The 26,878-nt window shown below is 35.3% G+C and overlaps 1 protein-coding gene across 1 annotated transcript in view; it reads left to right on the forward strand.

Moving 5' to 3' along the window:
* The first annotated feature begins 2,323 nt into the window (after positions 1–2,323).
* LOC127179490 (connector enhancer of kinase suppressor of ras 3) overlaps positions 2,324–26,878 on the forward strand; it is a 43,408-nt gene continuing 18,853 nt past the window's right edge. The window contains exons 1-3 of the mRNA XM_051133032.1: positions 2,324–2,653; positions 19,658–19,821; positions 25,947–26,149. Of these exons, the coding sequence (XP_050988989.1) occupies positions 2,602–2,653; positions 19,658–19,821; positions 25,947–26,149 (419 nt within the window). The 5' untranslated portion in view covers positions 2,324–2,601. The remainder of the gene's footprint in view (positions 2,654–19,657; positions 19,822–25,946; positions 26,150–26,878) is intronic.

Here is a 26,878-nt window from a genome sequence, read left to right on the forward strand (position 1 = left end):
CCACTGATCTGGGTGTTCCCAGGCACAAGACCTTAAACACCGCATGATCGTGATACTGCCATGAATTCCAGTGTCAAAAGTCCCCAGATTTATTGCACCCTCACGTAGTTATATGAGTTTTCCATGCACTGGGTGTAGTTATGGTATTCATTTTGAAAATATAGTCACTGCAGTGTGGTACAATTATCATTTTACTTGGTAAAGTACGGCACTACCACAAGTCTATATTGTTTGCAGTGTGCAGTCCAGTGTTATTTTTGTATTATTCATCAAGTATTGTTTATTATTATATTTTCAGTTTACATTTGTTTTAGTACATTTTTGATGTGCTTTTCACATTTGTATTTTAATGAACAAAAATGTTTTAGTTAACAGTAACAACACTAGCTGGGCAGACATCACAGAACTGTAAAAACTGTACGTGTTATAAGGGAATCAAAAAGTAGCTCTAGTCAACAGGTTGTTTAATAGATTGCATTAAACACCAACATATCAAAGGATTTTAAAACAATTGATGCTAGAGCTTGACTTTTCTGAGCTATTTTTAAATGACTTTTTTGTTACTAATTGCTTTTTTAATGACTGATATCAAGGTAATTTTACTGCAGGTGATGACATCAAAATGATTAATCATAATTAGTTTTGACCCACTTTATACTAAGTGTATTTAACATTTATGCAGTGCACTTACATGTTTTTTTTTCATTGTAGTTATATATATAGTACTGTGCAAAAGTCTTAGGCCACTAGTATTTTCATCAGCTAAAAAATGGATTAAAGTCAGTTAAAGTCGGTCTTTTGCTGTAGTTTGTCAGTAGGAAACATCAGTTTACATTTCCAAACATTCCGTTTGCCATTAAGTGTAATAATCTAGTGAGATTTTTGTTTGCACAAGGAGTCTGACAACAGCGAGTGCTCTGCACAGAGATCTGATCTCACCATCATCCAGTCTGTCTGGAATGACATGAAGAAACAGAACAAACTCAGACAGACTAAATCCAGAAGAACTGTGACAAAGTCTCCAGGATGCTTCAAGAAACCTACCTGCAAAGCTGCAGCACTGTTAAAAGTTTTAGGCACTTGTGTAAAAATGCTGTAAAATGAGGATGCTGTCATAAATAGATTTTCTTTATCAATTACCTTCTATTAACTAAATGAAATCAACATTTGGTGCGACCATTCTTTGTGTTTACAGCGGCTTTTGCCCTAGGTGCACTTGCGCAAAATTTTTCAGGTAGCTTTGCAGGTAGGTCTCTTGAAGCATCTTGGAGACATTGCCACAGTTCTTCTGGATTTTCTCTGTTTCAGTTTTTCTGTTTCTTCATGTCATTCCAGAGACAGACTGGATGATGGTGAGATTAGATCTCAGTGTGGAGCACTGGCTGTTGTCAGACTCCTTGTGCAAACAAAAATCTCACTAGATTATTACAATTAATGGCAAACAGAATGCTTGGAAATGTAAACTGATATTTTTTACTGACACACTACAGCAAAAGATAGAAATAACTTACTTCAAACCATTTTTTAGCTGGTGAAAATACTAGTGGCCTAAAACTTTTGCACAGTACTGTATATATATATATATATATATATATATATATATATATATATATATATATAAAACAATACCTGCATGTAGCTACATTTGTTATTCGTTTCTGTAATTACATCAATGACACTGTTGGCCCTAACCATCCCTTTAACTTAATCATACCATAAAACTGGTAGTACTTCATTTTACAGTCCTGTACTGCATATACTATGAACTTCTTATAACAATTACAATAACTGAGTAAGCTTAATAACTAACTCTGAACCTACCCCTAAACCTAACCTTAACCAATATAGTTACCTTATACAACCCAGTACTCTATTGGGTTTGTACACTTCAAGTGCATGGTGTAACCATAAAACCTGTCCTTAGACTTCCCTGTATATCCCACCACAATAGCTTGAACAACTTAAATACATAAGTAAATGATCAGTTTCCCCACAAACCTCTAATAATCAGTGCCCATGTGTTTGTTTGTTGGTTTGTTTAATCTTGTTCAATCTGCTTTAAAAAACGTGCGCAATTTTATCTAAAATATTCCAAAAATGTGAATAAGTTTGGTACTTTACAAAAGGAATCTCCCAAATGAATTCCTATGCTCCGGTGATGATGTCATACATGTGACTCAAGCATTCCTCGTTTGAAAGCCAATGATTAACTGAAAGGTTATAGATATCTGAAGTCAAACATCGGGAGACGCGAGTAATAGCTGCCGGTAGGCGGCTCGGCCGCAGCGGAACTCCTCGTTGCTCCTCCTCCGCTGGACTGAGGGGAGGTTCACACACTGAAATCTGATATATGTGTCTACAGATGAACTCTTCTCCTCGTGAGTTTATCCTGATCGTTCAGTCCATGTGAGAGAATCGGCTGCTTCAAATGGAGATATCTCGGGAGCCGCGCTTACTTCTGGATTTCTGGAGGACTGAGTGAAAGAATGAAATCGTTTATCAGTGCCGATCACACGCTGGTGCTTTACGTACTTTATTATTACGTTATTATTAATCTCTCTTGAGAATAGCTCTAACCGGTTGGACTGAAGTTTTAAAGCCATGGATCCAGTAACGAGGTGGACACCAAAACAGGTTGTTGACTGGATGAGAGGTGAGTTTAGGATTTGTTGTTCCTTTTTTAGATTTTATATCTAAGTGGTCTCTCTCTCTAGTTAGCAAGTGTAAGAATCTAGGACGTGCGCTTTGTTTATCTGTACTTTCGATGAAACCAGGATTGGTGTGTCAACAATGTTCAAGCTCAAACAAAACAAACTTGTATGTTTAAAGAAACTCATGTTCCTGGCAGAAAAAAGAAATGCATTTATGAAAATAACTTCTCGCTGTACTGCCGGTTTTTGATCGTTATGCACGCATGTTATGTGGGAGTGTTTTACTCCCACAGTTCTTGTTATTGTTAAAGACAGATTTATCAAACCCTTCATCGTTTTCCACTTCTAGAAGATAATTACACACTGCCATCGGAGCAAATGATTGGCACATAAAGGACTATTCTTCAGTGTTGAAGAACTTGCTCATGAGTAGCAGTGAATTGCAGATATATTGGAATTAAAACATTTGTCCAAGTGTAAATGCGAGTCAAATTGGAACACTGTCTTGTGAGTTTCAGACCTGGCATTATTGTGTAAAGATCAATGTAAGATCATATTAAAGTAAAAGTCTAATGTGAAATGGACCGCTTGTTCTTGCGTGCATTAGAGTTGAGCTCCACAACATCATCATCATTATTATTATTATTATTATTAGGCCTGTTAGGGTCCATTTGTAATCTGTGTGAAATGAGAAAAAATTAGAATAAAATATTTAAGCATATCATGATATTTCATGATAATTTCATAATAAATAATAATGGGTTATTGTAATATAAATTCCTCAGTTTCCGCAGTATGTCTCAATTTCATCATGAAATTGTGAGCGAAATATACTACTGCTGTTTTGGCAAATTGGTGGCAATCTGTTTTTGTACGATCTGTTTATGGCCCACTGAGGGTTATTTTAGGTTGTTAGTGGTCAACCTTTTTTGCCTAAAAAATTCTAAAAATTCTACAGATATTTTTGTACAAATCACCAACACATAAAATAGTTGCATTTTCTCACTAGATCTGTTAAGAAATATATGAATATGTCCTTCTCTATGATGTCCCAAGTACAAATAATCTCTTTCCAAGAATAAATATTTTCAAATAAAAAGTCTTTGTATCAGTGGGCCTTAAAAGGTTGTCAAATACTTAAAATTAAGTAAAAATTTAAAAAGTTAAAAAAGTAGTTCAGTTGTTTACTTGGTTCATTGTCCATAAAGTAATAAAATGTATTTCTAGATTTTTACACAGGCAAATTTTTCTGGCACACCCCCTTGAATTTGACTTGGCATCTAAGACATAAGAACTCTGTAAAAAGTTATGTTTTTGCCTCTCAAACTACTTAAAAATAATCATACTGTCATTTATCTGACAGTACACCTGTTGACTCAGTACGGCTCTCCTTGAGTTATAACTTGCTTAAGGGCACAATGATGACAGTTAGTGGATCAACCGTTGCAGGGTTTGAACCAACAACATTCAGCTACCAGGTTTTAAGTCTTTAACTGCTATGCCGTATGACTCTGAATGAAATCTGAATAGCCTTTGAGCAAATATGGTGCTATGGAAGTGTAAACTCTACTACTATATTGCAAACATGCAGAAAAAAACCAAGAGCATCCGTTCTCTGTTGAATGAAATGCCCTAAGGCTTTAAAAGGTTACAGTGGAGGCTTCTCTTTATTGTCAGTGCTGCTTTATTTATTTTTGGATTTCTTTGTGCTCACAAGAGTCAGTTGAAGTAAATGTATTTTTTTTCCAGGGAAGAGTAACCAACCTGCCAGGTGCATTTAATTTATTTTTACTAAGATGTATTATGCACTTTAACATGTGTTATTCTACTGTTACCTTTAGATCTTTATCACATTTCATTTATTGCATGGTCTAGCTGTTTTTTTTTACAATTGACTTTTCCCATTCTCATGCTTACTTTCATGCAAACATGCATGAACAGTAAAAGTTGAATGTCAGATCTTTAAAACTGATTTGGAGTATATTCATGGAATGTTCTGCAGAAACTGGAGTGAATAATTTCACACTTACAAGTTATGTTTCAGTCCTCCTTTTCTACTCCCACACGTGTTGAAGGACAGCTGGGTGCCTAACATTCTTTTTTAAAACTTCAGATGCATCCAAAAAAAAAAAAAAAAACCTGAATTCTTAAACTATTGAGATGATCAAGTTTCAAAACCTCTAAATGACCTAAATGATGCAAAAGCACCATAAAAGTACTATAATAATTAGGCATGCACCAATGTATTGGCCATTAATTGGTATTGGCCAATTTTTGTAAACATTTAATTAGACATTTGCTGATTAAAAACTGACGAAGCGCAGGGCCGATTACATCCTATCAGTTAAAAGAGGGAGGAAAAACGTGTTGGATTGCAACTCGTGCGAAGAAAAAAATCTTGTGTAGAACTTAGGGTTGACGAAGTCAACGCGATAATAGCACATTAACACACACTCATTTAAAATAGCACTGTTAACACAGGTTCTGTTTGACACTATGATTCATTTGATACAATGCACTTTTTTTGTACAAACATGTTTTTATATTTGACATATTTAAATACTTCCTGCATGTAATTGCATCTGTAATTATTTTACGTAATTACACCAAATTACAATGTTGCTCCAAAACCTGCCCTTAACCAACCGCTAAACCTAACCATGCTATGATACCTGTCTCTAACCGTTCCATATAAAAACATTTATATGAATTGCAGTCATGTGACTGCATAAACATCTTGAAGCTTCTGAACTTGTCTGTGTTTTTTTATGTTTAGCATTTATGAGGGATAATTTTAACAATGATCTCATTGTCAAAAATGCCTTTTGTATGGTAAAAATGGTAGATTTCCAAATCATGGCATTTAATAGATGTGACAGCGACATTTTAAGATATTCTGGGGAAAACAATATCATCTTGACCAGCCTGGGGATGGTGGAAATAGTTAATGTTTTGCATTGCTAAAAGTATGATAACAATTACTTGCTACTTGTTCACAGACAACACAAGTTCCATATCTGTAAACTTGAATGACAGGAATATATATATGTTGAAGAACATTTTGCAAGTTAGGTAAGACTGCCTGTGATGTGGAACCAACAAGTGCACTGTTTCCATAGGTTGTGTTAATTATATTAATGCTTTAATCTAATGTTTTCCATCCACGTAACCACAACACCATATGTCAACCCTTAGATCTTGGTGTCACCATATGGTGTCTTCACGAAATTCTCGTAAATATTTAATGGAGATTCTCTGCTGCAGTTTAAATGGAAGAGGTGCCTGGAATTTCCTGTTCTCTTCTTTAATTTTACTGGACTGTATTTTAGTAGAGTGCAGTATGGACGTACAGACACAATGCGGACACAAATACAGTACAGAATTCTATGCCATTGATCCTGTCTCACTACACTCTACTTTTCCACACAAGACCTTTGATCCCACTTTGAAAATCCGTTGATATTTGCATGAATCCATGCTCTGTTTATGACAGCACTGAGGTGGCAAGGCGTGAGCCTGCTGGCTTTTGCATTCAGAACTGAACAACCCAATGCAAATCTCCCAGATCACTTTAGCTTTGTAGTGCCAGCATAAGAGCAGTGATCTCTATAAACACGCAGCTTAACACAATGGGGGAAACGCCACCTCAGGTAGCACATCACACACAGTTCACTGCCCCTCCATGGGTGCCTAGCCAGGCAGAAAGTTGGACGGGACAATGTGGGTTCACTGCGGCAAAAGGCTAATCCTCAGGAACAAATGGAATGCCTACTAAACACACAAGTTCATCAGTGAAAGGGACAGAAGTAAGCTCTGGGGGGCAAAGTTATATTTTGATGACCATCTTCAGTTCTTGGGGAAACTAGGTGTTCATTTAAACTTCAGTTCATACAATTAAAAATCTGTCATTATATACTCAACCTCATGTTGTTACAAACCCATAAGGGTTTTGTTCATCTTAGAAGCACAAAATAAGATTTCTTTGGAATGAAACTTCCATTCCTCCAAAACTGTTTGCATGCAAAAATTATTTTGATTTTATTTTTTTCATTTAACGGTTACGTAACCCTGGACCACAAAAACAATCATAAGGGTCAGTTTTTTGAAGTTGAGATTTATATGATCTCATATTTTATCATCTGAAAGCTGAAAAATAAGCTGTCCATTGTTGTATGGTTTGTTAGGATAGGACGATATTTGGCCGAGATACAACTATTTGAAAATCTGAAATCTGAGGGTGCAAAAAAATCAAAATATTGCAAAAATCACCTTTAAAGTTGTACAAATGAAATTCTTAGCAGTGCATATTACTAATCACAAATGAAGTTTTGATATAATTACGGTACGAAATTTACAAAATATCTTCATGGAACATGACCTTTACTTAATATCCTAATGATTTTTGGCATAAAAGAAAGACCAATCATTTTGACCCATACAATATATTGTTGGCTATTGCTACAAATATAGCCGTGCTACTTACGACTTATGACAGTGTTGAAAAAACAGCAGTCAAGAAAGTGTCTGATCATAGTAATGTAGAAATGCTTGCACTAGCTTTGGCACTCCAGTCAAGTCAGGTCATGTTCATTTATATAGCAGCTTTACAGTATTAAACATGAAAAACAGTGTTTCATTCAATTAGAATTACAACTGTTCTTACTGTAAAGTAGCTTTCCAGTGTGTTCTTGTTTTTACATGAAGAGAAGAACAGAACAGAAGAAATGAATGGGATTTCCACATCAAAGTAGGTGGAGCCATAGACCAATGGTAGTTCAAAGGGAAAACATTCATGAAAAGTTGACTTAAGCTGTTTTGAACTGCTGAAACAATCTTCAAATGAACTTCTTTTTGGCCTGATTTTGTTCAAAATGACGTCAAACCAGTTTTACACCCCAAGCTTGATATATTTTTAAAAAGAAACATAACTGATTTAAATTGTTTTCAGTATGGGTGTGTGATTTACATTGTAGGGCAAAATGTCCAAATATTATCCACTTATATTTACCACAGACCATGTTTTATTCAGAAACTGTAGAACTCATGGTGAAATAGTCTTTTGGGTTTTGACATCATGGCTGCAATTTGTGGTATCATTTTTGTCCATAGCACAAACAGTAGCAATAGAAATAATGTTGTGTGTGCTTTCAGTCTTTGCAAAAACATATCTTTATAATTGTTCTATTAATTATAACAAAAATACTAAAACAAACAAATAAAGTTAGTTGAGTGGACTGCAGTGATTGACAGGGTTGCTGTAGTTCTGGTGTGTTTCCACTGCTCACGAAAACACAAAAGAATTGGGTCTCCCATTGCACGGTGTAAAGGTCACATTATAATACCCCTCATCCAGCACCTGCATTCGGGTAAACAGAGGAAGGGTGTTACTGTGCATGCACAGACAAAGAGCCTGAACTGCATCAGGGCATTATGGGAAATCCTGCTCTCGCCTTCATGTGTAAAAAAAACAAACTTTAATTTATGGAGTCTTTGTTCAATGCATACTTGCATATATGCATGCAAATGCCTGTATCCTGAAGGTTACAAATGATTTGCTTTGTATTTAAACAGTTGGGGTTTTATTTGGGGACAATCAATCTACATATTGCAAAAGGATTCCAGCATATTCCGGCATGCCATCTCAATAAATGCATGTACGTGCTTGACATCAGTCTCCTGTGCGTCAGTCAGAGGGGTTTGTGTTTGTGTGAGATCCCAGAGTAACAACATCACAGGGTTGAGTCAGTCGCTCATGCTGTCATTCACTGAGAACAGCTTGGTGGATGTGACTCATCTACAGCGATAATTTTCACACACTTTAAAAGACACCAGCCATAATATCCTTTGTCCACTCTTTCATTTTTCACTGAGGATCTATTCATATGTTCGCAAAGTATTGATTTACCTCATTTTTATACTTAAGTATAAGGAGTTAACTTGCATAACTTCAGTGAAACCTAATACTCCCCTAGAGTGCTGCTTTCATGCACTACAATTGATTAGTAAATGAAGACATTTTTTTCTTTGTTACACTGTTGTGTGTTTCTTGGGAGAGAGCTGAAATAACAGACATATAGCAGATCACTGTCTCCAACCTTCTTTGACCTGTAGGCCTGGGTGGTATAGTGATATACTGTATATATTGTGGCATGTGATATGTAAATATTGGTGATTCACCAAAATGATTTTTTCACTGAGAGACTGATACCAAATTGAAAATTTTCATTTAGATGAGAGAAAAAAAAATATATATATATATATATATATATTTAAAGGGGTCATCGGATGCAAACTTCACTTTTTCATGTTGTTTGAACATTAATGTGTGTTGGCAGTGTATGTACAAATCTACCCTATAATGATAAAAATCCATGCAGTGGTTTTTAATTAATCTGTAAAAATAATATCCCCTTTTTTAAATCGAGCCATTCTCAGATGCCTGTCAGTGTGGCGTCACACCGACAGAGGCCGCTCCCACAATAGTTGATTGACATGAGCTCTTACCTCAGACCAGCTGTCACAGTCCAGTAACTTTCCTTGTTTCGATGCTGAAGCAGGGATGTAAGTTAGACAAGAATATCTCCGATTGAGCGATTGAGGTGTTGTGTTGCTGGATGTAATAATGAATGTAGTGGTCGTCATTTACTCCTGACATCTGAGCCGCTGAAGATGCAGTGGATTACATTTGTTTGTGAAGGGAATGCGCCTCCCGATCTTCATAAATGCGTCTATGTTTGGGCGAATCATTCGTGATCCAGCTTCACTTACAGCAGAAGTGTGTATAAGCATTTTTTAATGAATCTTTGCGATTGCCTTTCCTTATAATGTGGTAGTTACGTGGCTAAATGTGGCTAAAGTAAACAAAATCGTCACTCCACAGAGAGAAGAGAGGGGCGGGGCGAGCAGAGCTCATTTGCATTTAAAGGAACAACCCCTTAGAATGAGATGATTTTTGCAGAGATCATTTTGACAAGGTAAATAGGGTGTTGTTTTACACAACAATTGAGTATTTTTAACCAAAGTATATTATAGACTTTTCATTAAGACCCTAAAGAATCATATCAACTTGTGGAAAATGGGCATCCGATGACCCCTTTAAACAAATTTAAAAAATAAATAAAGTAAAAAAATTAAAAACAAGAAAGAAAATATGAATAATATGCAATATGGTGTATATATTTATCACAATGTTCTAGCTGACTCACAAGTTAATAGACACTGGATTTCCAAGGGAAAATGTAACATTTCTTGATATATTTACAAGCTGTTGACATCATTTTGCACTTGAAACTCTGACTGAGTGATTACATGACACATTTCAGTAAGTTGTATTATTTCTTTCAACACTTACGTTAATTCATATTTATTTCAAGCCAAGCTAAAGAGGAATGATCTGCTCATAAGTGTTCTGCACTGATGCGGCTGTAATTTTTCACTCCATGTAAAAAGCCAGAACGATTACAAAATAGGCAGACTTTGACATTGGAAGTAGAAAAGCTTGTTGTGGTGACGGCAGGGGTGCTATGAATATGTATATAATAATGTTTTGCTCAAGCATCAACAGTGAATACAGCATAGACAAAGATCTTGGTTCATCAAAATGACAATCCATTAAAAACTAGAAACATTTTTTTTTTTTGATAAAGTTTATTTGTCTATCTGTAAATCACTGTGATGTTTCTAAATTCATCTCATCTGAGTGTGAGTGTGAAAATGCTGCTGGCAAAACTGTAGAACTGTGATGATAAATGCAGATTTGTGATGATCCGTCTGCATTCAAATCAGAAAACAAGTTTAGTTTTATTATTTGCTTTCACAAAATATTTGCAAGTGGAATATGAAAATCGTAACTGCTTGAAATATGCTGATAATGGAAACTTTGCAATGGAAAATTTGAGGTCTGTATTTTGGTAAAGCTGAAACTTGTGGTCACATTCATTCAGTTATGTAACGTCTCATCCTGGTATCTTTTGCAGATAGTATAAAGCAAGGCTAACCAGGTTTGCTTTTTGGCTGGTTGTGACATGAGAGATTGAATTTAACTTTGCACAGGCAGATGCATGTTTCCAAAAAGTTTTCTTACATTTTTTGTTGTTATTGCATTTTGTCTTCTTTCAGCAGGAAGATCCACAACCACCCAAAGAAAGGGCAACACATTCCTTTGAGGTTTATGTTGTCTTCTGGATCTGCTTACACTTTTTACTCTATATTGGGTCTGTTTGCAACCAACGAGCAGAAAGATAATGCAGGAATTTCATAATTAAGATGTTGTCCATTGGTTCAGTACATTTTATGCTAAAATAAGGGTGTAACAAGGTAGTTGTTAAGATATGGGGGTAACATGGGAGGTTTGTCTCTGTAATTATGGTTTGGCAGAAGGCGATGTGGCAGAGTTTGGTAAGGGTAGACCCAGTCACAGATGCCTTTTTGTTTTCAAAGCTACTTCTGATTACAGGTCTCTCAGACTGACTTTCATGGTGTCTGCGCCGTTCAGCCACAACAATTACTGTATAAGGAGTTAATGAGGAGATTTTGGCAAGCGTGAGAACCCTGAGCGGCTCGAACAGGTCTGTCTATGAATGACTGCTGGGCAGAAACCACACAGTTTCTGTGTTCAGACAAGCGGAATGTGTGAAACCACCTGCGTTGTGTTATTATGTAAATCATACAGTCATTTTTAAAGAAGTGCTCACAAGCACAGAAAAATGAACAAAATTAGAAATTGCAGGGCTCAATATGGGAAGGAAAGTAGGGAAGTCCCACCAATCACTTTAAGCTAAAGTACAGTTTGGTTTTAATGAGTATGTTTAGTGTATTTACAGCCAAACAGACAGCCTTTCGCAATATACTTAAAATATACAAGCACAGGCAGTTCATGCATACTCACTAGAAAGATTCATCTTTGTCCAGTGTCTGTGCTGATTCTCTTCAAGAAATTATAAATTGTAAAATGTCTTTGCCAAAATGTAAACATGAGCATCAATTGTTGTTGCAATCACCAGTGTTTTGTTGTTATCCGCTCGGATCAACGTTCAACTTACTAGAGCAGATACGTTCACTCGCTAATGTCTCGGTCACTAAACAGTGCTGTGAGATCCAGTGTGAACCGCTTGAATTCAATGAAGAACACAAATAACTCGGTTTATAGCTAGATGGTACAGCCTTGACAAACAGGAGAGAAACTGTACGCAACAATTCAGTCAGAAGGCTTTTTAATCTACAAATAGCCATCATTTACCATAGATTTATTGTAGTAGCACTAACTGCACTACAGTGGTATTGGGTCAAAAATGTGGGTATATTTGTGTTGAATCTTATTATATTATTAATGTAGACATGTATTAAATGTATTGAAGGATGGGTAATGGCATATAATTACAGTATTGTTTTTTTCTGATTAAGCTAGAAATTAACCTAGAAACTATATTACATTTTCACCATGTTATTGAGGTGCTGTATTTGTGGTTTTAACTGTTATCATCATGATCTAAATGCATGCTACTATGGAAGAGCAATGGTTAATTAAAAAAAAAACCCTCAAACAGTCAGAACAATTAAATTTTACCATATAAAAATGAGGTTGCTACAATTTTTATAGATATTATTGATTTTCATAATAGACATAAATCTACATCTGCATCCAAACTCAAGCTACTATCAAATGTGTATTTCTAAGAGACAAAAATGTTATATTATTATTAATATTATCAGGTAACACAAACCTTTTTCTTAATTTGAAAAAAAAAAAATTACTCATTAGAACATGTAGAACTAAGTTTTTTTATTAAGATTTTTTTTTTTTTTTGTTAAGGAAAAATGACTGGAAAAACTGTAAATAATTAAAAAAACATGTCTTTGTCATAGTCTGACCATAAAGAATATTTTAAAGCCACAATTACTGTCTGGTTTTTACAACTTTCACATTGTAGCAAAATCTGCCTTTAAACTTGAAAGAAAGAAAAATTTGACATTTATTGTGATAAATATCAATATCGACTAATATAAAAAAAAAAAAAATCAAGGTATTTTTTTTCCCATATTGCCCTGCCCTATTTAAACCTTTTAAAAGTTGAAAAATCCTAATCTCTTCTCTATTTCTTATGCAACTGTAAACAACAGCCAGAGCTATGGGCAAATAATAATAAAGGCACTTTACAAATTGAGTGTACAGAGAACATTTGGTTCAAGCACAAAGTATACTTTAGTTTTGTGTACACAAAAAAGCCAAACATGCTTATTTAAGAGTACTGCTAAATAGCAAAATGGGCATTTAACCCATGCACTGGAAATATTCATCCTCATCCAGTGTTTGTGCTGTCTCTGTCCATATGATGTGACTGATAAGAATGTCTTTGTCCTCTTTTAAATTTGAGTACTATCTCTTAACACAAACGCAAATGCTTATTGTTGTTGCAGTTACTTTGCTGCTGTCCGATCTCTTAATTTTTTTGACTATGAAACAGTGGGCTGGGACAATGTCACCATTTTGTGCTCCCATTAATTAGTGCAGAGGAATTCATGGCACGCAGATGAAAAAAGAGTATGTGGGGTTAGAAGCATAATTTTAATAAACTGCATAAATCACGCTGTGAATATTCATTGCTCTGCTGATGATGAAGTTCATGTTGTGCATTGTACGCATACACGCATATACTAAAGTCACTTTGTTGTCTTTATTATTGCTTTATTTGTTAAAGGGATTGCACATAGAAAGGCATAATGATCAGTCATAGTTTTTGCATGCATTTCTATGCATGTCCTACTTGTTTCAAATCAGTCACTGTCCAGTGAGGTTTTGTTTCCAACCCAAGCTCTTTGGAACAACATGACTGGGATAACATTTCTTTAAAATGATATAATGCTGCTTCTTGCACATTTCACAACACTTTTAAAGTAAAATGTCCAGGAAGTATCACTAAAAGTTGCGTGACACTAAAATGTTAATGCTCTATCAAGAATTCCCATCTATGCTTAACCCAACCCTAAACCTAACTGATAGTGTTAACACAAACATAAATGCATTTGCCTAAGCAATCATGCCATTTTAGTTTGCTTTTACAAGTCTTTAAGCTCTACCAGGTGAGCTACCGAGCAAGTTTACATCAAAAAAGCCATACGTATAATACATATTACAGAGGTCATTCTTCAGCTGAACTCACTGACCCAGAACTAGTCCTCTTTCTAGTCAGTTATTTCTGATAGAGATGATGATAGCAAACCTGTCAGTTAAGTTTCCTGTCCCTGAAGGACTTTTTTCAGTTTTTTTCCACCCTGTATTTTCATCTAAAATGGCAAACGGAATAGCAAAAGCAGCCATTTGGCCCAGAGCATCTTCTTAAAACCTGTAATTCTAAAAGCTTTTTGTCCCTCTTGTCTCTCGTTTCAAAAAAGAGGGGTGAAAAAAAACTCATCCAGCTGCCTTTCTTTTCTGTGTGGATTTCTTAAGCTGAACTGCAGGCAAATTTGCAAATCAGATGGACAGTATTGATTGTTATACGAGCTGCTAAAATCCAATCAATAGAAGTGACTGACGTTATCACGTTGATTTTGTTAGATTGAATCTCAGTGCCGGAAATATTAGATCTAGTCTGTTTACCACATCCTGTAAAGATATCCGCTCTGTCTGATACCCAAGTCGTGTGTGATACCAAAAAAATCAGTTCTTTGTCTCAAAACTGCATTGACTAAAAGTCTATGACAGAGGAAGCCAAGGAAGAGCAAAGGAAGAGCCAGTTCTGTACTTCATCTTTCCAACCTGGCAACTATGCGCGCACACTCTCTCTATATTTTGGAAAAAGCAATGATGATATGAAACACGCAACATATGAAACAGGATATGACATTCTCTTGATTTGACATTCTCTTCACTTGTTTTTTTTTGCTTATGTGAAAGTGCGGTAATTCTGATGAAATTCTGAATCTCATATTTTTTGAGCAAAAAAATATATGATTAAAAGTTTACCGTGAAGATACCCTAGAATTTACCATACAGCACCTCATATTTTATTTGATTTATTATGTTTTTACACTAACCACACCTCTGCTATGCTCTGTTTACTCATTTGGTTCTTGCATCTAATGAGAGGTTTCACACGCAGAAGATTTTTTTTCTAATTGTTGCCTTCACAATAACAAATGTCTATGGAAATTGTGCACCATTGTGGAATTGTGAAATTCCCACAAAGGGTCGCCGCCCAAAAACAATGGACATTCCTTCAATCCCCACAGGTTTACTGGAAGTCTCAATAGAATGATCGAGAGTTCCAGTGGCAGTGGCTATTGTGCACGCTGCATATGAGTATGTGTGGAGAGGGAGGTCAGACTCCCACTGGGAGGCCCTTCATTCTGGATGGTGGAAGGGCTTTCTCTCTCATGTAATCAAACCCCTGAGAACCACAGCTTGCCATTCTGTTGACATGGGGCCAGTGTGAGCGAGACTTACGCTGTGAGACTTACAGGGATGGCTTTGGGAAGGGTTGCCTCCACGCTGTACAGAGAGCTGGGGGCACATCCTGTAAGAACAGATGTGCCGGTTTTAGTTTCAGAGCACAAGGTGTTGGGTTTATCAGTTATCACATCAAAGTCTGTTTGAGCAAGAGCCAGGTTTGCAAAAACATGACTGTAGACTTAGCCAACTGTGTAATTATCCAATTTTGATCAGAAACATGATACTTTAACAAGTCTTAGACAAAAAGAAGCTGTAGAGAAAAAACAAGGTGTAGTTGAGCTATGTGGTGTTTAGTAATAGAGATTTTTAGGTGAAAAAACATCCAGGCCCTCCCTGTTTCTGTAGTGTGATCCTCACTAGGGGCTTCATTTATAAAACACACATACAATCGAATTTGAGCATAAATTTATCCTAAATCAGGTGAGGAACAAATCAGGATTCTCATTTCTCATGTAGACACAACCTAAAAAGCAGATGTGATGTGATCTAGGAAAACCCAACACATGGTGGTTTTTAGGTTTTGATACCATATTAAAGCTGGGTTCAAGCCCTTTCCAAAACTGTTTTTATTTTGTCCTTTTGTAGCTTGAACGTAACAAAAGTTATGGCTGATAGCTATGATTTTCAGGAATGGAATTTTGAGAAAAACGGGTTTAAAGTGATACTGGTTACACTTTCATTTTTAACGAGAGCTGTCAGGAGCGCTATACTGCATCGTTACACAAACAGACTAACGTTACCCTGAAGAGGACAGTTTTCCATTGTTTATCATGGGCATAGTCTCTGAACTTTTGATCACCGCTTGTATGTTTAGATAGCACAAATCGTGTACCTTGTAGTTTACATTTAGAAAAGCGAGCGCAGCGCAACTGTTCGTGCACTCTGCATGAAATAGACTGTCAAGGGACTCCTCCTCTTTAGTAACTTCATCATTTGATCCTTCATCTCTGGATGTGAAATAGTTTGTTATAACATTGTTTAGGGCACTGACATCACCAAGATTGAGATGAGTAAGATTTTAAGTTTAAGTGAACAGCTACTTCAGATGTTCTCTCTTGCGCTCTGCCATCTCACCATATTAAAAAATAAGTAAATAAAAAAGCTTTGCGTGCCGTAGTTTACACTGGACTGGTGGGGAATGTGCATTGATACACTGTTATTAAATATGTTACGTGGTTTATTTTGATAGCTAAACAGTAATTTATGCTTGCTGAAAAAAATGGCTATTTTTCTGCACTAAACAAGTGAATTATGCCAAGATATTTTCAGAAATGACAGACAAAATGTTACATAATCTATCAACCTATTTTTCGAATTTCCTGAAAACATCCCAGCATGACATCCGACAGGTTTCCCAGATCGCATCACATAACTTTCTGCTACTCAAATACCAATAATTCAAATAATTTGACATTTTTAATTAAAATGTAGAAATACATATGCATGTCGGCACCGATAGCCTCGTGGTTAGTGAGCCGACATATAGCGTGAGGGCTTGTGGTGAACCGAGTTCATGCATTCATATGCACAAGTGCAAATAAGCAGCATTTTAATTGGTTTTTAATAATTACATCACTTAAATTCATTCATTTATATTAGAGATTTTCTCTATAATAATATTAATAATATTAAAATAATATTAATATTCCTGCTGGACAAACATTTTTTGAAAGCAAGCATGTTTCATAAATCATTTATAGAAACTTTTCAGCAACAGTCATATGTTCACATTTAGGATCATTATACACATGTCTTTATTAATGAAGCATCAGGATTATCAGTTTATTAAATAACTGAATGTAAATGTATCCTCTTTTAAAAGGCAGAACTCTAATTGCACTTTTACATTAACTAACCTCTTTAAAATGTATTGATTATCTGTAGACACACTTCTTTCCAGATTTCTTTCATTGCTGCACTCAGGTTTAACTTAGCACTCAGACTCACTTTGTTCACCTCACAGTATACACTGATGCTCTGTGATTTTTATATTGTGTTCTTTTTGAACTGAAACAACTCTAAGATGAATCACTAGAGCTGAGGTGAAACTAGAGCGGTCATTCGATTAAAAAACAACAACGACCTGGTTTCTGTAATTAATCACAGCCAACATTAAAATTTGTAATAAACATTTTTCCACAGTGAATCTCCAAATTAATTTGGAAACAATAAAGACAGTATTTTAAATATCTAATAATTAAAATATTTGCTTAATGACATCTTTTTGCTCTGCACTATGAAGGATGGCTGGTATCACTGACACCAGTGCTCATGTCAATGCCTTTCTGGTGACAAAATTTGTAATTATAGCTATTCAGCATTACAGTGTAATTGAAACTGATTTAAACTGAAAATGATTAGATTGTTTTATGTATCGTTTATTAAGAATTACGGAACATTAAAATAGTAACACTCATAATTCCACATTTTAATTATTTAATTATTTAATTATTTTAATTTTCATTAATTAATTTCTTTGTTCTTTATTACTGTTTACTTGAACAGTTACTTGGAAAAAAAAAAATACCAGGAGTGGTTTAATTACTGTAATTGGCATACGTTTTAGAGTACATTTCATTGTTTTCATTTAATTTGTTACTATTTACCTTTTTTTTTTTTTTTGCTTCAAGGATTTTATGCAATACACTATTAGTGCTGCGAAATTTCACTGGAATTGTTATGAACAACTGGTATTTCATGTCAATTGTCATTGTTAACCCTTTTGAAAAGGAAGTATGCTTAATGTACTGAATGTATATTTTAAAAAAAAACACAAATGTACTACTGCAGTGCACTTTAACCATGGATCAGAAACACTAGGTAATTATTGGTAATTATGAAATTACATATAAGAAGTCATGCTTACAGGAATAGTTCACCCCAAAATGGAAATTCTTTTATCATTTATTCACCATCATGTTGTTTTAAACCTCTATGACTTTCTTTTTACAGTGGATGTCAATTGTTACCAACATTCTTCAAAATATCTTCTTTTATATTTCACAAAAGAAAAGAATGTCAGACAGACAGTCACGCTATCGTGAGTAAATGATGATAGAATTTTTAGATTTTTTTTTTCTTTGGGTGAACTATTTCTGTATAGTGGGTCAAAACATTCTAAAGTTTAACTAATTACATTTAATATAATTTTAAACTATCCATTTTTATTTAATTGCAAAAAACATCCATTTGGCTGTCAAAAACTAAGGTGTACTTCTATGCAACCGCTCACTGAATGAGCCTCGACTTTCTTTGAGTTTTCCAAAGATAAATGGAGGTGGACTGTGTATTGAATATTAAGGTCAGTGATTTTGTCTGGCCTGTCAAGCCGTTGAGTCCGAGGGCACGGGGCCAGACCTTCGCAGCTGCTCTTTCTGTAGTGCCTTTGACTGGGTGAACACCCATCCCCCCTCGTCCCACAGGACCATCCTTCACTGTCCTTCACTGCTGTTACAGCCTGGGTGACTGAGTGCATTGTGTATCTGGGTGGTGGACGATCTTGTCAAGAGTCAGACATACATTCTTTTGCTATCTCAGCAAATCCTTCTAATCGAGCTTCATGCGATTAACATGAAAAGGAAACAGAAGCAGGAAACACATCAACAGTACCATACAGATCTATGCGTAAAGAAACTGAACTAGGCATAACAAAGCCCTGAAGAATCCAGCTAAACCAGTCTGCTGACATTAGTTTCCTTTGAGGTGTACTTTCTGTGAGTTAGTAGGTTCGCTGTAATTATAGTTGACCCTTTGCAAAAACAACAAAACCTGTCAATTCTTTAAACAGCTTGACACATATATACACACTCAGGCAGGTGGAAACAACATGATGTTTATGTCTGGAAGCTCTATACACACCTGTTGCAGTGTCAAGAAAGGAAGCACATTTCTAGAGAAATAACATTGCTTTGTTCCCGCATATCTTGTGTATTTATCTTACATATACTGCTGTTCAAAAGTTTGGGGTTGGTAAGAATGAATGTTAAATGTTTTTGAAAAAAAGTCTCTTACGTTCCCTAAAGCTGAACTTATTTGATCCAAAAAGTACTGTAAAATCTGTATGTTTATTTATTTCTTAATTTGCAATAAAAAAAAAAGTGTAAAATTCTATTTTAAAATGTAATTTATTCCAAAAAAGTAATATTAAACTTGAATTTTCAGCATCATTACTCCAGTCTTCGGTGATCCTTCAAAAATCAATCTAATATGCTGATTTGTTACTCAAAAAAAAAAAAAAAACTGTATTAAATGAAAAGCTCAAAAAAACTGCACTTATTGTAACGTAACAAAAAATCGTCAGTTTTGGTCACAGCTCCACAAAGTTGTCCAGTGTGTTTTAAATTGTTATTTTTCAGTGTCCCCTTACACTTTTTGCCTAATAATCAGAAACAATAACAGAAACCATTTTTAGGCTTGTTTCCCGAAAAATTTAAGCATAGTTACCCTATCAGAACATTGTTCAAAAGCATCTTGCTTTTGTAAGTCAAATGCAGAAATGACATTTCTTACCTTCCTTTAAAATGTTGCTGTTTTTTCACTTTCCTTTTTTCATGTAAAGGTCTGGATGACAGCCTACAACAATATGTGCACAACTTTGAGAGAGAGAAGATTAATGGAGAACAGCTACTGAAGATCTCCCATCAGGACCTTGAGGAACTGGGCATTGCCCGCATTGGCCACCAGGAACTGGTTTTAGAGGCCGTAGATCTCCTCTGTGCTCTGGTTAGTGTTCTTATTCACATTTCCCATTTGTTGTGGTATTAGATTAATGACCTATTTATAACATATTTGCAAATGTTGACATGTAATTACTGTATATCACAATGCTATTACATTACAGTGTTGAACCTAAACCTAAACTCAGCCTTAAACTTACACCTTCCTATAAACTAAACAAATAAACTTTAATAAAAGCTCAATTTGGCTTTCCGAGAGTTTTATCTATGTTCACAATAAGTATATATTATTAAATGATAAAAGAAAAAAAAAATCGTTCCCCCTCATTCCATTTCCTAGAACTGGAGCAAATCAGGCCTGAAGTGCCAGTGTGTTTTTGCCAGTCCACACTCAGCACAAGCCCTAGTAAAGCTACTATTGCAGTTAAGACATTTTGCCAAACCACACTCACTGAGAGCAGGCAACACAGAAAGAAGAGCCGTTCACACAAGACACGTTTTGCTTTCATAGACAACTGGTACACATAAGAATGGAACAGACAGGGTCTCAAAACATGTTGACACAGCATTTTAAAAATCTGTGTTAACAACCCCTAAGTCAACCTCAGTTAATTATCTCTGTTAATTATCTTAATTTCTCAGCAAATATTATTATTGTGTTATTTGTGGATAATGTAGTGATTTAAACAGCATATGATGTAATACATTTTATTTCATTTTTATATTTTACTCTATTTTTGTGTTTAGTTTAAAGGAGAAGTCCACTTTCAAAACAAAGATGCACATATAATGTACTCAACCCCAAGATGTTCATGTCTTTCTTTCTTCAGCCGTAAAGAAATTATGTTTTTTGAGGGAAACATTTCAGAATTTTTCTCCATATAATGAACTGATATGGTGCCCCGATTTTGAACTTCCAAAATGCAGTTTAAATGCGACTTCAAACGATCCCAAATGAGGTTGTAAACGATCCCAGCCGAGGAAGAAGGGTCTTATCTAGCGAAAGGATCAGTTATTTTAATCAAAATAATACATTTAAAATTTATATACTTTCTAATGCCAAAGCTTGTCTTACTCTGCCTGAACTGTTTTTGTACCGGCTCATGACAGTTAGGGTATGTCTAAAAATTCCCATCTCATGTTCTCCCTCAACTTCAAAATCGTCCTATATCACTGTTTTACCTTTTTTGTTAAGGGTGTTTGATCTTCTTTGCATGTTCAGTTTGCAAAGACTGTGTCGGTGCTTCTGCAGCGATGTAGGATGATTTTGAAATGATTTTTGAAGTTGAGGGAGAATTGAAAATACAATTGGAGTTTTTCAACATACCCTAATTGTCTTGAGCCAGAATACACAGAGTTTGGGGAGAGCAAGACGAGACGAGCATTTGGCATTAAAAAGTATATAAATTGTATTATTCTGATTAAAATAACCGATCGTTTCGCTAAATAAGACCCTTCTTTCTCGGCTGGGATCGTTTACAACCGCATTTGGGATCGTTTGAAGCCGCATTTAAACTGCATTTTGGAAGTTCAAAATCGGGCACCAATGAAATCCATTATATGGAGAAAAATCCTGAAATGTTTACCTCAAAAAACAATTTCTTTACGACTGAAGAAAGAAAGACATGAACATCTTGGATGACAAGGGGGTGACTACATTATATGTGAATCTTTGTTTTGGAAGTGGACTTCTCCTTTAAGTAATTTTGTTATATGTTTTTGTCAGGGTTTATATATATATATATATATATAATAGATCAGTTTTTACTGTTATTTTACACATACACTTTTACACATCTCTTTATGCAATATCCCATATATCCATTTGAAAAACGTATTTATTACATAATTTATTATTATGTGACTGATTGTATGCAGTCCTATTTTTAATATTTTCTTAACTCTTTCCTTATACACAAATATTGATCAAGCAGTATTATGTTCTTCTGTTGACCTGCTAATTTACAAATAGGTAGTTAGTCACTTGCTATTTGAGAAAAACATGTAATGTCCACTGGCTTTTCAGAATAATAATGCTGTTTACCACATAGAGCAGTATGCTTTTGAAAAAGGGAAGCAAGGAAGTCATTACAAGAGAGATGACTATGGCTCAGACAGACTTTGGTGTCTGTAGGGGGTAGAAATTACAAGGACCTGATATGAGCACATGGACATGCTTAAGAAGGTCTTGGTTGCTTTGACAGATGGTCGTGCCAATGCTTGTAAATGATACAGTACATCCCCGTGTCCAGCAATGAATGCTATAATTGGGTCCAGAGACCCTTAGGATCAAAAGCAGGCAGTGGCCACAAATCCTCAGTTTTTACCTTTTTGTTGTTTTCTAAAAAGATGTCATCCACTTTCCACTGATTTTTGTTGCTTCGTATTCAAAAAACTGAGTTGAAACTGTTGTTATTTGAGAAGAAAGAGAGCATACTGACACAGAACAACCTGGGACAGCAGTCAGTTACATTCCTTTTGGTCAAATACCTTTTGGTTCCATAAAAGAGTTTTAGTAGAAACATTTTAGTAACATTTAAAACATTTCCACTATAAAAATGATTTGTACAATGGAAATGTTCCATGAATGTTATAGATCCTTAGATACCAATAAAAAACATAGTTTTCAAGAGTATTTTATAGGTATGTTTTTAAGTAATTTTATAGGTACTGTTCCAAATACCTGTCCTCAGAATGAACAATATGTGACCATGGACCACAAAACGAGTCATAAGGGTCATTTTTTGAAACTACATCATCTGAAAGCTGAATTAATAAGCTTTCCATCGATGTATGGTTTGTTAGGATAGGAATATATGTGGCCTAGATACAACTAATTGAACATCTGGAATCTGAGGGTGCAAAAAATCAAACTCTTAAAAAAAAGCCACCTTTAAAGTTGTCCAAATTAAGTTCTTAGCAATACCTATTACTAATCAAAGATTAAGTTTTGATGTATTTACGGTAGGAAATTTACAAAATATCTTCATGAAACATGATCTTTATTTAATATCCTAATGATTTTTGGCATTGAATAAAAATCAATCATTTTGACCCATATACAGTGTATTGTTAGCTATTACTACAAATATACCTGTGCTATTTATGACTGGTTTTGTGGTCAAACATAAGTATGAATAGCATAAGTACGAAATCTTCAGATAATCTAATAAAGTAATATACAGACATAATCTAAGATATCAGTTAACAGATTATGTGAAATGCATCACAGTAAGGATTCCTGTATAATTCATGATTTAGAATGAGACACCTAATGATTTTTCCAGATGATCTCCCCAAACTGTATTCATCTGTTTTGTCTCTAAATCGCAGCAGCCTCTTCGATGGAAAAAGTCTCCTATTGTCTCATATCTCTGGAAATGATATTAAAGACACTCAGGCCAAGTACTGGAAGCAGAAAGTGCTAGTGTTAGTGTTACCAGCACTCCAGATCTCTCCCTGATGGGGTGTCCTGAAGTATATTTCATGCTGAACAGGAAGCAAATTCCTGCCCCCATCTGTGAGATCATCTACCTTGAACTTTATCTATGCCCTGATGGTGGAAACCAATCTCTCATTTCCTACAAAACATGTCAGGTGTAGGTAACCTTATCATTCAAGAAACAACAGCCCTAAAAGTCTTATTTCAGGACCGTTAACTCAGCAGTGTAACACTTAATGCTGACTCAAGTACCTCTAGTCTGAACTGAACAGGAAGCTAATTATGCTGGTTAGCTTTGTCTTTGTGCAACATCAGCTAACTAGTTAGATTTGATTGCGTAAACATCACATTAATTTCACTGTTTTACAGTTTTACAGTATCTGGGCAACTCGTTTACAGCACTATATGCAGCTGAAAAAGTTTTTTATGGAGCCGTACAATGTCTCATACAATATCAATATTTGAAGTCTCTGAGATTCACAGGGCAAATAAGCTTTACTAAGCTTGCTGCTTAAAGGAATAGTTAACCCAGTGTTTCTATCAAAATTTACTTTTAGCATATAAACTATTATTGAAAGCAGGTGGAATTCATATGACTTGTGTACTATATCCCAAGTTATCGAAAGTCCTTATTTTTTTACAGCTCAAAATGCCTTGCCTTAGAATTTACATCAGTAATGATGCATGCATGTGTTATGATGATGCATCGTGTTACTGACGTCAAATATGCCACATTTGAATGTACAAGCAAAAATGGTCATACTGTTTTGGAATGTGATGAGGGTAAAGAAATTATGATTTTTTTCCCCCCTCAGTTTATCCTTTTTAGACCATAGCAGAAAGTCTTGATGTAGATTTTTTTTCTTTCAAGGGAAAAAAGGGGGTATTAGGCTTAGATGAAGTACTTTCACAATCCTGAGATTTGCCAGACCAGGAGGAACACTCTGCAGTTCAGTGTCCTTTCCAAGATATTAAAAGTAGAACACAGGGGATGCCAGGTTTAGCAGCTAAATCGAGCAGCGCACATTTTGCCAAACAATTTTAGAGTCTAAATAGGGCTGTGAAATTTTAAACAGTCCAATTGCTTTACGTCATGAAACACTTGAGCAAGGGGTGTTGAATTTGATACACTAAGGATGGTACTTCTAAGTGTGGATAAAATTGCACTGTGTGCAATACAGTCTCTTTGCTTTTTGCTGCATCTACTGGACAAGCCTTCATTCATTGCATGCCAGAGGTGGATAGAATTTGTCTACTCCAAACAAATTGTATTGATGCAAGTCAAGCATAAAATTGCGTTTATAAATCAAACAAGTGTTTTAAATCAATGGCATGCAAGGAAACCAAAAAGTTGGAGCAGTGGAATGCAAACTTGTGTTGTTTGTATCCATCAGATGGTGGCATGTGCACATCTCATAGGTGTGGAATGCAACCAGGAGAAAGTTTCTGCTGATGCAATAATCAGCTCAGTGAAAATTTACATTTATTGATGAATCAATCAGGGGAATCACCAATTTTTTTTTTAAACTAAAATCTAAAAAATTAACAGTTGTTGGTCAGTGTACCACATGTACACCTTTCCCATTAATTCCAATGGGAAAAACATCTCATTTAATTTGTGTAAATATTGCAAAGTATCATAAAATCTCCTCAAAATTCTAAATAATAATCAAAAAATATTATTGAACAATAATATATTACACTGATTTTCCTGAAAAAAAAAAAGTTACATTTCAAGGCTTCGGTCACTTTTGACCACGAAGAAGGCAAATGTGACCCCTAAAAGAAGAGGGCCAGAGGGTTAAGACAGATAAAACATTTTTCAAAAACAAGCACTACCACTATCACATACAGTACTTGACTCTGTCTAGTTTAACTTTAAGGCATCACCCAATTGCCATTGCCAATCACAATATTAAAACTTAACTGGTTTTTAGTTTAGTAACATGCCCATACCTGATATGGATATATATACAGACCTTAATCAGGTTAGATGCCATACTGAATTTAAAGCAGGAATAAATGTGGCTGTGAGGGACAGACTTACAGTCTTTATAATGGCAGGCACTGTATAAAGATCCTAGATCATGCCAGTTTCACGACTTACAACCTTCAAACTGAGTTTTTTGTCTACTAAAAAGTTTTTATTTTTATTTTATTCTTAGAAAGACATTTCGTCAGCTGAATAATCGGTAACCCACGTTGTTAAAGAACACTACAATCTATTGAACTTGTTTTAGTTTCTGACTATGAAGTCTCCTTTGTAAATCTCTATATGCTCGAATCTAGTTAATTTTTGTACTTTTAAGACCAAAGTACACTTCAGTTTTGACACGAGAGGTTAGTGTATCTGTAAAGCTGAATGTGAATCATTTTTGTCCATTGCCTGCACTGTTTCTCTCCAGAAGTTATGACCCATAAAAATGTCATTGCACTAATTTAAACTAGAGTTACGTGTATCTCTTAACTCACCTCACATAAGTGCTTGTTGTTGGGAAACAATAGAAATGCTTTTTTTTTTTTAATAAAAATTCAGATTTAACAAAATATTACAATGTTGCTGTGCTTGTTTGTAGAGCTGAACAATTTGGTCAAAATTTAGTTATTATATATCAGTATGGCCAGGTTCATGCAGAACCTTCGCAAGCACGAACAAAGGGATTTTGGAACCGGCGGTTTTACAGTGATGTATAATTAAGAGTAAATGTGTATTTCTATTTCTTCCTCAGAATTATGGTGTGGAGACAGATAACTTGAAGAACCTGGTGCTGAAGATGAGAGCTGTGACCAACAGCCTTCACACTGCGACGTCAGAACGAAGAAAGAGCCCTACGTATGAAACCAACGCGTCCAGCAAGCTCCCAAATGAATTCCTCTCCTTTGTGGTTGAACTCATTGGAGCCGCCAAAAGCCTCCTGGCATGGCTGGACAGGTACAAACATCCCTATTCATAATTTCTTCACATATTTCTATTGCTTATTTCTGTATTTAATGGGGACGTATAGCATGTAAAGGGCCAAGGTGTGTTGCACACAGATGATTTATAAGGGGTTTTTACTCTTAAAGTTGATGTTAACTCTCTTTAAGGTCATATATTTCACTACAGAGTACAAACTTAGACTTGCATGAGCAGCAATTTTTCCAGACAGGGCAGACAGTTGAAACCAGATACAATCCGCCTTTCTTTCCTAACCCCTCTGTGCACAGCTAACCACATCTTTATGATGAAGAAGAGATTTTTGGGAGCACAAATCTGTGTTTCAGTTTGGTGTAGGACTTTAAAACAATTCAGAAACTGCTAGTAAATTCACAAATAATTACAAGGAAATGACAGGTAACACTGAAATAAACCAGAAATTATGATGTAAAAAGACTAAATAGTATTTCATGTAAATCATACTCTAATAGCCGATTAAAGGAGTAGTTCACTCCCACAACACTTCCAGAACAAAAATTTACATATAATGTACTCACCCCCTTGTCATCCAAGATGTTCATGTCTTTCTTTCTTCAGTCGTAAAGAAATTGTTTTTTGAGGAAAACATTTCATGATTTTTCTCCATATAATGGACTGATATGGTGCCCAGAGTTTGAACTTCCAAAATGCAGTTTAAATGTGGCTTCAAACGATCCCAGCCGAGGAAGAAGGGTCTTATCTAGC

This window comes from Labeo rohita, chromosome 17 (assembly GCF_022985175.1).
Source record: "Labeo rohita strain BAU-BD-2019 chromosome 17, IGBB_LRoh.1.0, whole genome shotgun sequence".
NCBI lineage: Eukaryota > Metazoa > Chordata > Actinopteri > Cypriniformes > Cyprinidae > Labeo > Labeo rohita.